The 16225-nt window shown below is 47.3% G+C and overlaps 1 protein-coding gene across 5 annotated transcripts in view; it reads left to right on the top strand.

The window, feature by feature from the left end:
* Positions 1-16225, top strand: part of NTRK3 (neurotrophic receptor tyrosine kinase 3) — a 222041-nt gene that overhangs the window by 111871 nt on the left and 93945 nt on the right. For all 5 annotated transcript variants that reach the window (XM_086757138.1, XM_086757137.1, XM_086757141.1 and 2 more), the window contains one exon: positions 4688-4876. In XM_086757138.1, the coding sequence (XP_086613264.1) occupies positions 4688-4876 (189 nt within the window). The remainder of the gene's footprint in view (positions 1-4687; positions 4877-16225) is intronic.

Below are 16225 nucleotides of genomic sequence, written 5' to 3'. Positions count from 1 at the left end.
ATCTTATCTTCTCTAATCTGTGGTTATTTATAAAGTACCCTATGTTCCTGAGCCTGTGTTTTATCAGATGGTATGGCTCTTAGCCTTGATAAATAATTTACCATTATGATATGATCATGCAAACAGGGGCTCCCTGAGTTATTTATTATTATTTCCTTTATTTTTCTTGAGTAAAAAGTTGTTCATATAACACACTGAATGAACTAAATGGCTCACAGACATAGACTAAAAGTATATCGTGCTTCCTAGAGCTTCCAGATAAACAAAGAGGTGAAGGAAGCCACGAAACCAAACTCCAATTTAGTCACAGGGAAGAGTGCTGAATAGAGAATGATTGGAGATTTTCTGGAAAGCAGAGATTTTGGGACAATCTTGGAAGAGTATTTGCTCAGTATTGGTGGAGATTATAACATCAGGGTGGAGAGAAAGCAAGGAGAGGTGGAACATTGCTGGCATGGATGGAACATAGCTTGACTGGGAGGCTGGGGGAGAAAAGAGTAGAGATGAAGCCAGGGACCGTGGTGTTTGAAGGAGACATCTTTCTTGGGAAAGAGGATTTGACTGTAGAGGAGATGTGGGAGGGAAGGGAAAACAGCAATGCTCCTTCTGATGTTTCCAAAAGAAACGTTTTCAAATTTTTTTCTCTGCTCTTTGGTTAACATCAGATTCATTTTGATCCTAATTTTCTGGTCGTTGTGGTTGACTCTCCCACTGACCCACTGACATTGCAAAGGGGCAGGTTGGCAATGGCTGTAATGCTGGGCTGGAGCAAGGGCTGAGCACCTCTTCTCCTAGGGGTTGCCTTAAAATCTCCCCAACCTTTCTCTGCATCTCTGCTGCTGGTATTGCTTCCCCGGCAGGAAAACTGCGTGGGGTTAGCATGGAGAACAGCTGAACTCGGTCCTTGCAGGCAGTGTGGATGCTGCTGGCTGGTGAGACCCCTCTTGGACGGAAGGAGAGCTGGCGAAAGCCTTTCAGAGCATAGATGTGACAAGTTCGACCCTCAGAATGTACGAAGCCTTCTTAAAGTATTAGCAAATAAACTCTTTTTATGGTTAATATCCACAGTATATTTGTCTGTAGCACAGGTTGAGTTATTCACAGAAATATCTACTGCACCACTGTTTAGATTTTAAATTCCAGAGGAGCTTCAAAATATTTCATATTGTGTTTTAGGATCATAGGATGGTATATCAGGAGTTACCCCAGACTACCCCCCTTTACTATTATTCTGTGTTTTTACAGTACAAAACTGGCTTCATTCCTATGTTTCTCTGCCCATACCCCTGTCAACTGGACGGTAAACCTAAATGTAATTTTTTTTTTTTCTTACTCCACTTCTCCTTTTAACCTTATCGGGAAGGCACTGCTGAAGCTGGTGAGAATTATTCCAAACAAAGCCATTCATCAGCATTATGCATCTTTACCTACTTAGCAGAAAAAAAAAAAAATATATATATGTATATGCTATTGCCAACATAGATTAAAAAAGTTGAAGTCTGGGTAGCAGCTTTATTTCCAGGAGTCACTAATGGCAGTATATATTTTGAGTGTCAGAGCAATAGTCAAACCTATAAAAATGATCGGTGACTGCTTGATATCAATGGTGTTTTTAAAGTTTGTCTCAGGCTTGTGCAGTAAGTTCAGTACTCAGAGGGACAACAGAGTCGCCATGTTCTTCCATGAGGGAGCAAGATCTTAGCTGTGCCCAGCCAGAAGAGCTAGGAAGGAAAGAATAAAAGTCATAAAGAGCCATGACTGTATTGTAGGAGTTAATGTTGGCCAGATTGTTACACCTCCCCACCCTCCAAAAGTTAATAGGAGAAACTTGGAGAAGTCCTCAACTGTAAATGATGTCTTCAATCCAGTTTTATCCTGTGGAGGATATTGGGATGAGTTCGATGAATAGGTTATAGTCTATGCCAGCTCAGTGCCTACTGTCATCAGAAAAATTTCTGAAAGCCTGAAGGCTATCACACTGCCTACATTGGGTCTACTCCTGATCTGTGTTTCTTAGAAATGAGAAGGTGCCCCCAAGCAAGGACAGCAAGGGTTAAGTCCTGGCAGGGCTTTGTGAGCCCTCAAGAACGATGTCCCCAGTCCCAGCAGGGTCTGTGCCAGGCTGGTGGTTGACTGTGAAACCAACCATCTTCCTCCAGTGCTAATGCTATAGGAGGTGTCCTCTTTGGTCCATGTCACATAGGTGTGATTTCTGCTCTCAGAGCAGAGGACAATGAAGTCTTCCTTTGTATCATTCACTAAAGAGGCCTTTCACATCCCACTGCATGATTGGGTACCTTCCTCTGGAGCAACACCTTGGCTGCTTAGGGAAAGCAATAAGCCCTCAATAGCCTCTCCCACAGTTCCATTGCAAGGGAGATCTTTGTTCTCTCCTCATATTATTTACACCAGTCTATACCAGCTGGTATTTGTGTGACTTCTCTTATGAACTGCCCCTTGAAATGCAGAAGTCTCCCCCTCCCACCGCAGTCGGGCTGGCCAGCAGTGCAGGGTACGGCTGAAGGGACGTGTGCACCTTGCAAAACCCAGTCCTCCTGGTTTACATGCAAAGATCTGACAACACGAAAGAACAAGTGTCATTCAAACTGGCTGTTTGCTTTTTGTTTTTGGAGAAATACAGTGCATGTGGTCCCAACAGAGGCATCTTGCAGCAAGAGCTGAATTTTGCCTTCGTGTCTCAAAAGCTAGAAGTCACGTGAGCCTGAGGAGTAACACACAAAAAAAGCAAGAACCTGCCAGAAGAAATTCACAATGCAGGGAGAGACTTTTTTTCCTTGTGTCTAAAACACCTGTCACAGCTGCCAAGACTCTGCTAATTGCACAATAACTTTATTATATCCTACTTGGAAGAACAAACAATACTAGAAGCTCAAAAAATGAGCAGTCTTTAGAGTAGATTAATGCAGGCAGAATGACTGCATGGAGCTGGTGTTCACCCTGTCCTCCGAGAAGCTCCAGAGAGTAAAATGGCTTGAAGACTCCCCTCTTTGTTGCTAATACTACATAATAAAGTAATTGTGCAGTTAGAAGTAGATTGCTGATGGGAGAGAGGCATTTTTTATGCGACATAGGTAAAAGACTGGCCTCTCTGAATAGGCTGGAAGCCTCAGTGCAGCATCTCTGCCTGCTTTTGCTTGAGCTTCTGGTAGCCCCTAGTAGAATCCAGACAAGAGAAAAGGAGCATCTCTAGTTGAGTGTGGTTTTTCTTCCCATGTGAATATGTAAAGAAGGTCCTCATGGAAGGATGTAGTGTGGTGCTCAGTATCCCATGTTTAAGCAGCATGGATTAGAGAGCTTCATCTTGTGCTGGAGGTGTTTGGCTTGCATCAGCTAACATGAGAATAGATGGATGTGAGGAATATTGTATTAAGGCATGATGTCCCCTGAGGTTTCCAGCCTTGGCAGCTGATAGGAAAGGTTGAAGTAAGAAGGTCTAAAAATAAAGTAAAACATAAGCCAAAAATTGGGATATAGCTGAATATTGAGAAACAACTCTGTGTGGGAAGCAGGCCTTGGCTCTCAGGTATGGATGTGCTTTCCTTCCTCGCTTTATTTTACCTCTGGAAACAAGCCTGCTGTTGGTTAGAGCAAGATTAGAGCAGTGATGCTCTTGGGTGCAGGCACTTGGGTGTAGGGAGTCATTTCTGGGGCAGGAGGCTCAAGGAGCTAGAGTGCAGTCTCTGACCCTCTGTGGGAAGGAAGTTGATGTGGGTGCATTTGTGCACACTGATGTTTTGGGGACCTGCTCTGTGGAGGTAGATGAGGACACATAAATGGGTGCGGTGGGACATGGGGGAAAGACCTGGACTGGCCTGGGAGGGCAGCTTTTGGCTGTGGCACTGGTGGGTGCCGGGGTGGTCGGGGAGTGCGAAGCTCTTTTGTGTGCATTGACCGAGGAGGTGGGTGCTGTGGGCTCGGTGCTTATGGAGCAGCAACTTCAGTGCTTTGGATAGTGGTCTGTGGAAGGACCACCTTGAGCCCTCCATTGGGTCCCTTTTAGCCTGGTGGGGATCCATATTGGGCTTCGTGAACAAGCAGCAGATGGGAAACTGGGAGTTAACAAGTACTTGAGATAGTGACAGATTAATTAGAGGACACAGGGAGGAGGGATGATCTGAGTGGGATCTGTTCCAGTGCATTGTGGGTCCCTGCAGGTATCAGCCCATCCAAAAAGCTCTGTGTGTGCACCCAGGTGAAACTGGAGGAGGGGAGACAAGATGGGTGACACATATTGGGAAAACAAAGGGTCTGAATACAGGTTTGAGCTGAAATAGAACCTCTTTGGGAATGAAGTTTCTCAGGTCTAAGCTTGGTTATGTATTCTGCCAAGCTTGTGATGCCAGGGTATACAGGCACCACAGCGACCGCCTTAGGAGAGGACTTTCTGTAGGACTCTCCTCTGCTGTGGTGTGACCTGTAGCTAGTTTAACCCTTGCAGGATTGTCATCCCCATACCCCAAAACCATGAAAGAAAACTTGAAATATCTTCCCCGCCCTGTGAGCCGCCTGGGAACGCGCCAGCTGTCAGGAGTGCTAGGGCAAGCATTCTGTCCAGGGGCTGGTGGTGGTCCACTGCCGACCCGTAGTAGTCTGTATCCACACAGTCAGCAGGTCTCACGGATCCCTCTCCCCTGTTGTGTCTGACAGATGTGCATCATGTTTGCAGGTCCCGTGGCAGTGATCAGCGGAGAGGAGGATTCAGCCAGTCCTCTTCACCACATCAACCACGGCATCACGACGCCCTCATCCCTGGATGCTGGCCCGGACACGGTGGTGATTGGCATGACCCGCATTCCTGTCATCGAGAACCCCCAGTACTTCCGACAAGGTCACAACTGCCACAAGCCAGACACATGTGAGTGCCCGATCCGGTCGGAGGCCCCTGCAAGGACCAGGGGATGGGTTGAGGGGATGAGAGAAAGAGGACAAAGAGGAAGAGGTTAAGAGGATGAGGAAGAAGAGAAAGGAGGTTTTTGAGGAGAATGGGTCTTCGTATGGTCCAGAAACCAAAGTGAATCTCAGGTCTCAGAAATCACAACATACATGTAGGTGCTTCCAGAGAAGACTTTCCACCCTCACCTTCACCTCCCTTCACCTTCCCTCCGCCACCCACCAGTCACCTTCCTCCCTTGCCTGAAAGTGCGATTTGAAGCTGGGCTTTGCCTTGTTGGCTCTGAGCATGAGATCCCAGGCATGAACAAGAGCCTCCTGGGAGCACGAGGATGGACGTGACCCCTGCCTGGCTGGGGAAAGGACTTGCCTCCCCTTCCTCCTCCAGCAGTTTCCCAGCCTTGGGGCTGCCTCCTTGGCTCCCTGCTGGGCCAGGGAGAAGCTCAGGAGATGTCACCATAGATGACATGGGCAGATGTGTGTAGATAAAGAACAGGAGGCTTAGATGCTGAATATCTTGTTTTCATGGGCTTCTGTAAAGATTTTTGCATCTTCCCTGTGTAAATCTGGATTGCGAACTGGGCTCGTTAGACTAGCAGTGGTGACCACGTGGTCCTCTCCGTTTTTTGTTCCTAAATTCTGATTGTAAAAAAAAAAAAAGCGCTGGGTATAAGGATGTTTTTCTGGAAGTCCCGCACTGCTTCTCGCGTGAGCGGTGAGACGCAGCCCTCCCTGACACGCTGCTCGCTGCCAGTAGCTGAGTTCTCCCAGGCCTCTTACCAGCTCTGAGATGCAGTTTGAGCAATGCAGGAGGTTGAGATAACGTTCCTCTCCTGCTATTGCTCATCCTTTTGGTGTGTCTTGGTTCCATGTAGAACGGGAAAAAAAAAAAGGGGAAAAACCCCAGCTTGTGCTGTCTCTGTGGCCCAGCCAGAAGCAGGGAGCGCTGGGCTGAAGTCGCCTCTGCTCTCCCCTTGACTGCTGCTGAATCGTGAGCGCGGGAGACATAACTCAGCCCCTGGAAGTAGGGAGGAGGCCGATCTCCAATCCTACGGAAGCTCATTCAGTGTTAAGCACTCGGCAGGAGCACGCTGCTCACCAGCCACCGCTGTTCCTGTCAGGGGAAGGGGAGCTGCAGCCGCTGCTCCCGCCGAGGTGTCGCTGGGGCAGCCCAGGCTGTGTGCAATTCCGGGCACTGTGAGCTGGTGCTTGAGCAGTTATCACCCTGCTCCGCTTGCCAGAGCGATGAGGTGTACCCAATGAATGTGCCTGGCTTTCCCTTTGATTTTCATTTTAACGTGCTGAATTTGGTCTGTTTTTAGAGGAGGAGGAGGAGGAGAGTGATGATTAGACAGAAGTGGAGAAGCTGAACGTAGCGTGGTTTTTCTGTGCCGTTAATTATACATTTTACATTTCTTATAGCACCTCATCACAAAATGATTTACAAACTCTGATGGTTTGGGAGGAGGGAGGCTCCCCTGCTTTATTTTCTTCCTTCCCTTCCTGTACTCTCTCAAATCTTTTGTCTACGTGCCGACCATTTCAAGACATGGGTGCTGTCACAGCTGTGCAGTAGCAGAGCATAAACCTCGAAGGATTTTGTTTTGCTCTGAGCGTTTGCCCTGTGGGGCTTGTTGGATCTGGGTGGGTTGCAGGGGAAGCTGCTTGCAGCACGATTTGGCCTCAGGAGTTTCGCAGAGCTATTTCATTAGGATCTGAAGAGTTCACAGAGATGCTTGGGGGTAGCATCTGGAGCCTCTTCTTGGAAGGTGCCACGGGAGGAAAGTGCAGCACTGGTGACAACTGTCCACACTTGGAAATCCACAGCAAATCACCACCTCCAAGTTCCAGGTTTCCCGGGACTGTGAGGCAGTTAGCACCTTTGGGTGCTAAAAAAAGGCAAACCACAGCTGGATGCTGGCAGGCTGAAAGCCCTTATTTATTTTTTTTTTAGATTTACTTGTCATTCGTGGGGCAAAACCCAGGCTTTGAGACCTCAAGCAGAGTTGGATTTGGTGTGGGTTTTGTGTTTTAGTCCCCAAGACTTGACTTGGGCAAAACTTCTGACTTCACTGGTGGCTTTGCTGGAGGCAGGAAAGTTTCATAATTCACCTTTTAAATTAACCATGCTTTGGGGAGCTTTCACTGTAAGGAGTCTGATCTGTTGTGCTCTGCTTGGCTTAAACCTGAGCTGGAGAATAATTGTTGCTCCCGTTCTCCACGTGGTTTTCACACCGGGCGGTTTTTCTTTGCCCTTGTGCTTCAGTTGCTGTTGCTTGTAGAGAGGAAAACTCCTCTAGGCTGAGGAGTGCCACGATGCCCAGCTGAGCCTCTACTGACGCAAGCTGTCACCACTCTTCTGCCACCCACCTCCTGTAGAGCTGCTGCCCAGCTGTGAGCAGAGGTGCTCCCTGGCACCCAGCATCTCTCCTTTGCACTGAGGTGTTGCTAGAGAAACACCTTCAGCAAGCAATTTCTCTCTCCATCATGAAGCTTTTCTCCTTCCTTCCTCCTGCAAGCATCCCTGTGCTCCTGGATATTGTCTGGGTTGAGGACATGCCAATACCCATTACCGTGCTGCAATGAGGAGAGCAAACTCTATATGCTTAATGCAGTATTAATAGTACATTGATGTGATATAGATTTCTGTCACCCTCTATACTAGCAAACATCGCTTATCACGCAGGGATGACGGATATTTATTCCCAGCCACTTAGCTCTGCATAATGGAATCGCAGCTGAAATATGGAGAGCGGCTCCCTGCCCGTGGAGCTGCAGCCCCTCTCACTCCTGCTGTGCCATGCTGTCCTGTGGGCTCTTCTTGTTAACATGTCCTCAAGGAGACAGAAATGTGTTCCTCACTGAGGATGTGCTTTCCTCGCGCCGATGGGGTGAAGGGTGCAGGGGCTGGCTCTCATGTCTGACTTTCTGGGATGTTTGCAGTTGTCTCTTATGCCCTTTCTGCTACTGCCTGATTTAGAGGAGCAGGAGGGACAAGCTTGGTCCAGGGTTCCCTTTCCCTTCCTGGCTGAGGGCTTCTCAAAGAGCCATGGAAGAAACCGCATCACCCTGTTTTCTCATGATGAAGCGTTGAGTCCTTGAGAGATGCTTCCCCCGTCTTTACTCTGTAACTCCATGGCGCTCTGGGCAGCACTAGGGTTTGTAACCAATCTTTATTTCTGCCATCCTCAGCCCTGCCTGGAGGGTTAAGCAAAGAGCTTGGCGATGGGGACAGTCCAACCACAAACTGATTCCAGAAGAATAAGCTAAACCAGTCTTTTTCTCCTGATCTTTTGCACATAGAAGAGAAACCAAGTGGCGTATCTGCTTGGCAAATGTCAGCAGGAGGAGCAACAGGTTGTGATTGCACCTCTCTATATTTGGAAATAGATGAGAAGAGAAGAACAGGACTTGTCGTGGCAAGCACTGTGGATAGAGTATGTGATGAGGAGACAGGGTGTAGGACCACATGGCTTTAATCTATAGTGAGGGGTTTTGGTAATGCAAAAATGACCCAGTCCACCTTCGTCTGTGTCCGGAAGATGGCTATCAGCCCTTCTGGGCGGGCTTGGCAGTAACAGCAACTTAGCTCCATCTCCTGATGTTCAGGATTTGAATTTGCAAAATTCAGATTTTATAATTATGAGTAGCTGGAGATTTCTGCAGTGAAAGATCAGTAATGTTTCAGAAGAAATATTTTGGAAGATTGTTTTACTTTAATAGCAGTAATTAAGTAGCAATTAATTATAAGCACAATGCATCAGATGCAGATTAGTTCTTGGATCTAATCTTTCAAGCTTTACCCAAATGCCACAGCACGGTTTTGGAGTTGATCTCTTCCATCGTATTTCTCGTCCAACAAAATAGTTTGTCTTGAGAATGACACAAATCAGAGAAAAAAATTCCAAACCTCAGTGGAGAAAATGAATCTGGGGGGCAGATCCTTTGCAGATCCATGTGTGCCTCCCAGCAGTGGATGCCCCGTTCCCACCAGTGCTGTGAAGCTAGACTTTTTTGGGGCAAGTGGGTTGATTTTGGTGGAGGTTTTTCCAGGCAAAACTAAAGCTGGCTGTGTTCTGCTCATCCAGGACTGGCACAGCCTGGGGACTGGGATGCATTCTCCACACGGGTGGAGCAGCCGTCCTTCCGTAGAGTCCTAATGAGGGTTTTTTTTTTCAACCTCATTTATTACAGGCTGCCCTGACATAATTACATATTTGAAGTTAGTAATTACACGTATTCATGCTAATTAAGTAATTAGATATAATTACACTAACTGTAAATACATGGTAATCGGCTAAAAAGAAGTACTTCAGAAAAAAACCAAGGCAAATCACACAATAAAAGCGCCATCAGCACTCTTTCACTCAGTACCCTGTCTTTATCTTGTGTTTCAGTGCAGTTTAAAAGGAACATTGTGGTCACTTCTAAAATCACATTTTTTGAACAAATAGATTTCCTTACCTCTGCTTCTAATAGATCTTGAAAACAAATATGGGAAGGATATTTATCCTTACCACTGTAAATTCTTTTTGTTTGCCTAGTGTGTTTTGTTCATCCTGGGCATGGGAAGCTAAAAAGTATGCAGCATTTCTATTTTTGGTCAGTGCATGTTCCCATTTTTGCCAAAAACAACAATGACTCAAAAATAAAGCCATAAATGCTTGCAGTTTTGTTTGGCTAAAAAAGAAAACTGAAACTGTTGGTAGTGGAAAAGAGAAACTTTTTTTTTTCCCCCCCAGAGTTAAGAGGATTTGTTAAATATTTTTTTTCATGCGATATAAATGCAGAGCCCAGTGTGTGAAGTGACAGCAGCACTCTGCTGCCCAGTGCCCAGCCTGCAGCCAGGCTGTACAGGTCTCAGTCCCTCCCGCAAGCCTCTGCTTTTTCTTCAGTTTCTCCACACTTCTATTTTCCTCTTCTCTCCTCTAACATAAAAGCCCCAGGCTCTTCTCCAGCAGGACCCAATGCCCAGTACTTCTCTGAAGTAGGTACTTGTGGGACAAGACTTTTCTACACTGGGGCTCCTCGCTGTCTTACAGTCTTGTCCTGCTCAGTCAACCCATATGAAATACTTTTAGGGGACTTAACGAGGACAAATAAGTAGCTGTATACTCATGTATGTGTGTTTTGCTACTCTCTTCTGTGTCTCCTCATTTGTCCTAGCGAAGCCCGGGTTTGTGGCTTGGGTCTGTGGAAAAGCCCTGACTTCAATGCTCAGCTGCTAGCAGGTGGAAGGCATTGCAGGTCCATGCAATGACCTGCCTTCAAATTTCCCTTCCTTCTGGTCTGCGGTTGCCTCTCTGAGCTCCAAGTGCTGATGCGAATGTCCTGCAAAAGATTCGGATGTTGAAGAAACCTCACAGGCTCTGGCTGACTGCTTCCAGAGCAGATGTTGCAGGTATCTGAAGAAAAGGGTGAGCAACCAAAATTAATGCTTCTGTCGCCTGCTGGATCAGAACTGAACTTCCCCTGTGCCCAGGTTCACCTTCTCATTCCCTTGCCCAGTCTACAACATCTGACTAACGGGAGAGATCCCATGGCCATGGGACTTGATCCAATCTGCTCAGCTCTTGCCAGCCCTCCCAGATGATTTTTCTTACCTGTGGCTATTTCATGCTCTGCATTTTTTCATCCAGCTCTGAAAGACAAAGTGGAAGAAATACGCACATTTTCCAGAACTCAGAAGTCCAACCTGCGTTTGCAGAGGCGGCGGCGGAGTGCCTATCCCACCTATTGTACTTGTCCTTTGAGTTGCAACCTTATGCTCAGTGAGTCAACCTCCAGACCTTCCTGTCATGATGGTGCTACAGAAAGGAGAGTTTTTTCAGGCTGTCTTGGAAAGGCTGGCTAAATCTATTGTGTACATCTTGCCTCTCAGCCAGCTCTGCAGATGTTGTCTGTGTGGTTGTACCACGATAAAGAAAAGCGGCATAGGAGGGTGGGAAACGTGGCTCTGCCGGCTTTGGAAGGAGATGCTGTAGCCAGAAATGCAGCCCTACCTTGCTCCAGATGTGATGTGCAGCTGACTTGGTTTGGATGCAAGCTGATTACCTTCTGCAGCTCCTTAGGTTTTAGATCCTATCTCTGCAACGCCTGAGATCGAGGGAGGCTGAGCAAGCTCCTGCCCTGGAGCGGGGAAGCAATGCGCGCAGTGCAGCTGTGGTGGATGATGACACACTGGGCAGGGATGTTACTGGTGGTGGGGACCCAGTAAGGAAGAGAAACCCCTAAATCGAGAAGAACATTGCTTTGGGCTGCTGATGTTGACCTGCCCCTGGAGAGAATGGCTGCCCTGGTGATGGAAATACCTCTGGATAAAGCCATCAAGGAGTGGACAGGGAAGTATTTTCTCATCCAAAATTCTGCCTGCTTCTCTGGCCTAAAAGCATCTCTGAACTACCTAATCCTGGTGTGTGTGGGGCCAGTGAGCAGGGTTGGCTTTCCTGGGGCGATTTCTGAAAGAGAATCCATGGTGTGTGAACTATCAAGCACTTAAACCAGATGAGGGGAGGCCCTGAGCTGGTTTCCTCCTGGATTTGGAGTGGCTCTAGCACAGCAGGCTGCTCTTGCTGCCTGGCAGCCTCGTCCCTGCATCAAATCAGCTGGACCGGACTGGCCAAGATATGAACCATCTCATGGAGGATGTGTATGTGTGCTCCTGATACCCCATCTCACATTCAGCCCCCTGCTCATCTCATATAGGGGCTTACACACCCTCCCACTGCTCTTGTAGCATCTCCTGTCCCCCCGCCCAGCACACGCCACTGTCTCCGAGTACATGGGCATGTGTTCCCCACCCACTCACCCGTGCACTGTGGGATGGGCATGGTATAAAATACTTGCTGAATCAGGTCTTCTTCATTCCTCGTGGCTCAGCTTCCTGCACAGTGACACCTACACACCGAACATCTCCACCTCACAACTGATGGTGCCGAAGCACATGTGAATTTCTGCTGAGCGCCCTTGCAGTTCTGCCTTTCCTCAGCAAAGCCAGGGACACCATGATGCTCCTGACCAGGCAGTTCCCCTGCCACGGATTGTCTGTCTTGTCAAAGATGGTTGCATCTCCAATTTCTAGTGGGTGTTCAGAGCCTGGCAGCACAGGTGTGTTCTGGCATTTGTGTTCTGGCATGAGTCAAGACTCATTGTAGCCGAGTGAGAGGGGAGGAGTGGGATGAAATGGGGATAAAGCAGGTTTTTGTTCCCTACGTTATTGGCTATGTGCCCAGGTATTGGTGCTTCTCCCTATCCAGTTGCGCTTGTAGTGCTCTTGACCCTACAGTGCTCTTAAACCTGAAGGAGATGTCCATGGCAAAGAGAGGAGGGCGCTGTTCATCAGCCCGTGCTCCTCATGCCTGGGGCTTCGTCCCTGCAAGAGAAGAGGTAGGCAATGTGTGACCTGAGGCTATCGCAAACTCAGGCAGCCCTGGTGTCAGGGGTAACGAAAGGGGTTCAAGAGTACTCTCCTAATGGCTCGTTGATTGTGTGAATTTTGCTGTGGGTCACTTGAAAAATAGCCTATGTGTGTATGTGTGTGGGTAGAGTTGTGGTACCGGTTTTGTTTGGCCATCAGTTAAACATTTGTCTTGCTTTTAAATGCATTTACTGTGGCTTATAATGCTTGGCTGTTGGGAAAGCGTCTGGAGGCTTGGGTACCTCTGTGTTTCTGGGACGAGGGGGATGTGCCCATGATACCTGGACATAGAGTTCCTCTGAAGGCACCTGGAGCTCCCAGAGTTTGCAAGGACATTGTGTTGTGACTTTTTAGTCTAACCGCCTGGTTTTCATGTTTAAAATCTGGCTCTCAGAAGTGCATGGGGACTCATCGCGGTCTGACAGGAGCTGTCTCTCCAATTAGAAGATTGCAGGCTCTCATTGTTTGTTCATTGTCCGGTTAAATTACAATTCCTAATTAAAAATAGCTGCTATTGTTTGGGAGTTGGAGCAGTTTTGCATGACCGCACACAGAGCAAGAACATTATTAGCAGTGCTGCCCTGTGGGACAAGAAGTACAGCCCAGGATCTAGCAGAGATGATGTACGTCAGTAGAGGTTAAAAAAATAAAAGCCTACCTTGAGTGCTGCATTTGGGCTAGACAGCCCAAAATACCCCATTCAGTCCTGAAAGCTGGGGAAAGATCCACGTGAAAAGATGTTCTGCCTAAAGAGCTTCTCATGTCAAAGGGGGCTTTTGTTTCCCAGCCTAACGTGGTGGCTGGCTCTGGGGAGATGATGTGCGCAGGCAGTGATAGCTCGTGCCTCCCAGGCAGAGCAGTAGAGTGGAGCTTGATTTCTTCATGTATAATATAACAAAAATGCAGAAATTATCATGTTGATGAACATTTCCAGTCTGCCTCAGTGTACTTCTCGCTGTCTTGCTCTTGTTGGTTGTGGGTGCAGACAGGGAATGGGTTCACTGGCAATGGGGTCGATGGGATGGAGAAAGATGCTGCTGCTAATGGAAGCACCACTTCTGCTGGTGTGCTTCTGAAGCAGCTGTCTTGTACCATGGGTTAGTGTGAAGCACTAGCCTTCTTGAACTCGGTGTGATTTACTGAGGTGAACAGACTCGGCTGAGAACTCAGCAAACCCATTTCCACGTGTAGCTGATGTAAGATTTGTATGCAAGTGTCTTGAGGTGAAAAGTACATTGAATTCACAGCATGTAAGGATTGCTCTCGATGCCCGGGCTTGTGTCCCATTAAGGCAGGGTTTATTGCATAATCCATTTTTAGATTCCTGCATGCTTATTCCTAAACAGACTGTGAGTTACCTAGTGCTGAGCCCTGCTTGAATCTGGTTTTTGGGCCCCCTCTCCCCACCTCTACCTGGATAGATCTGTTTAAGAGACAGGAACAAACTCAAACTCATTGAAAGCATGAAAATTTCTGTATGACCATCAATGACTGGGCTGTCCTGCTGTCTACAGCTAAGCGTGGTCAATACGGGATTCGGTACTCAAACTAAGCGATGACTTACAGCTTCACGTAGACTCAGCTTTTCCTGACGTTAGTTCGAAGTTCTTATTTGTTGCTGGTGTCTCAGCAGTACCTGTGGTTCTCTGTCGCAGTTGTAGGTCTGCAAAATTTCACACCTTCCTTTCAGCCCTACTAACCTATTTTTCCTCAATGAATTGAAGCATTGAGTCTGAAGGTTGCTATACCTACCTATTTTTATATATATATAGCTCATATACATGTGTTTGATCTATTTGAAATGTACTGTGTTATAATGTTTGGACACCTGTTCTTATCTTGCTAATACATTTTAACAGGTTTTGTGTCGTCCTTCCCTATCCCACCACCACACCTCCTTTTTTTCCCCTTTGTGAAGGAAAAGGGACCTATTTTTTTTTTTCCCTGCAAGCATCTCTTAAATTCAAGATGAGCAGTTTCTCTGGGTCCTGTAAGTGTGACTAGGAGACAAGGCAGCTAAGTCTCCTATGTATATATGGCAAATTTGGAAAACACTGGAACAAAATTACTTCAGCCTTTGTCTCCCTTCCCCCAGCCTTTCCCACCCCTCCACCTCCCTCTTGCAGGATTAAGCTAAGCTAATCCTCAGATGAGCAAGATCTTTGGGAAAGCAAAGAAGCAAAGTAAAAACCAAGGGAGGAGAAAGAAAAATCCTTTACACTCAACACTAATAAGGAAATTACGGGTATCCTACATTATGAATTGGATGAATTTTTAATGGTGAGAAATGCAGTTGATTTATAATACATCCATCCTGGATTGCAGGGGCTGTTGCCAGCTAATAAATAAATGACAGGCCCTTTGTATTAAAAGTATCAGTCATTTTACATCTCTGCGCAGTAATTGATGTGGAGCACTGAGCAAGGGGAGACGATGGCCAGCAGGTGTATACCAAAGCAAAGGCCCTCATGCTTCAAGACATACCTGAGGTCTTGATATAACAGAAAGCTGCAGCCCAATCTTCAGGTCTTCTCGCAGATTGGCCACAGCTTCTGCTCTATCCCATTGATCACAATCCAAACCCCAAAAGAAATAAAGAGCTTGGCAAAGGGCTCCATGATTTCGAAAGGTCAATTTAAGCCCAGCTTAGGGCCCTGTTTGATGTGTCTTATGCTCTAGGAAAAGTTAGTTACCCCTGGACAGCAGGAGAAGCTCCATCTGAGGTGGCTGCCCAAAGCTTCCTCCCTATGCGTGGAAGGAGACAGGATGCTTTGGGTCTGCCTCATGTTAGACACTTTGATCAGGATGGAGGAGATCATACCGTCTGTTCTCTCGATGGTCCTGGCTGTTGGTGCAGTCGGGGTGAGGCTAGCTCAGAGATCAGCATGAACTCATATGAATCCCACCACAAATGTCAACACCACGGGCTGTGTTAAAAATAAATTCTGGGCAAATTCCAGAGCTGGGATGTGGTGGGACTGTCCTGTTCTCATGCCAGATCCCAGCAGAGCCCAAATGTCAGGGGAACCTTACTGAGAGCACAGCAGGCAGCTGAGCATTTGAGGGATGGGGGAATATTTTATCCTCTTCTTAATGAGGAGAAGTAACCTGGCATCTTACACCTCCACTATTTCCTGGAAAGAGGCATTTCTCCTTTCAGCCCATCAAGAGGCTGCCAAGCATCTTCATCTCCATTTTATGGATGAGGAGAGGCAGCTGGAAAGACATCAATTTGCTCAAGGTCACACCAGGTTGCTGACAGCTAGCAGTCTGGCCCGCGTTCAGCCCACTGGACCGTGTTGTGGACCGTGTTTACGAGTTGCCACCTGAAGTCCTTTCACAGCCAGTCTTCTGGAGTCGGGAGTTTAGATAGACAAATTCTTGGAGCTATCAGCTGTATATTATGATCCCACAAAACTGCAATTCTGAGCTTCTCGTGATGCTTTCCGGATAGGTTAGATCAAATTATCCCTTTCCACCTTCATGGGGGCCATGCTCCAGTCTAGTGTGTTTCTGCTTTGTGCTCTCTGCTAATTCTGAAGAGACCTTTCCTTGCTGACCTCCTAGGAGCTCTGCTCATTCTACCTACACGTTACCTCCTGGCCCGCTTGGTTGGAGTTGGTTGGAGCCCAGGTAGTGGGCTCAGAGGAAGAGCTGTAATTTTTCACCTTGGCTTTAGTTCCCGGCCGAAGGAATTGAGCGGGGAGCCTGGGATAGGAGCCTCGCTGCCCAAGGAAAGCACCACTCTCCAAGATGCAGACTTTCATCTTGACCTGGAGGAAGGGCGCGCTTATTGCCTTATTTATTACATTTCCCCGTAGCAGTGTAAATACTATATCCGTGATAGATATGGATCTTATGAATAATAGAGAGATTTTGAACTAAGTAATTGCAGTG

Source organism: Chlamydotis macqueenii, chromosome 12 (assembly GCF_036417535.1).
Source record: "Chlamydotis macqueenii isolate bChlMac1 chromosome 12, bChlMac1.mat, whole genome shotgun sequence".
In the NCBI taxonomy this organism is placed as follows: domain Eukaryota; kingdom Metazoa; phylum Chordata; class Aves; order Otidiformes; family Otididae; genus Chlamydotis; species Chlamydotis macqueenii.
Note: the sequence above shows the minus strand (reverse complement) of the source record. Positions and strands in the feature narration are given on the sequence as shown.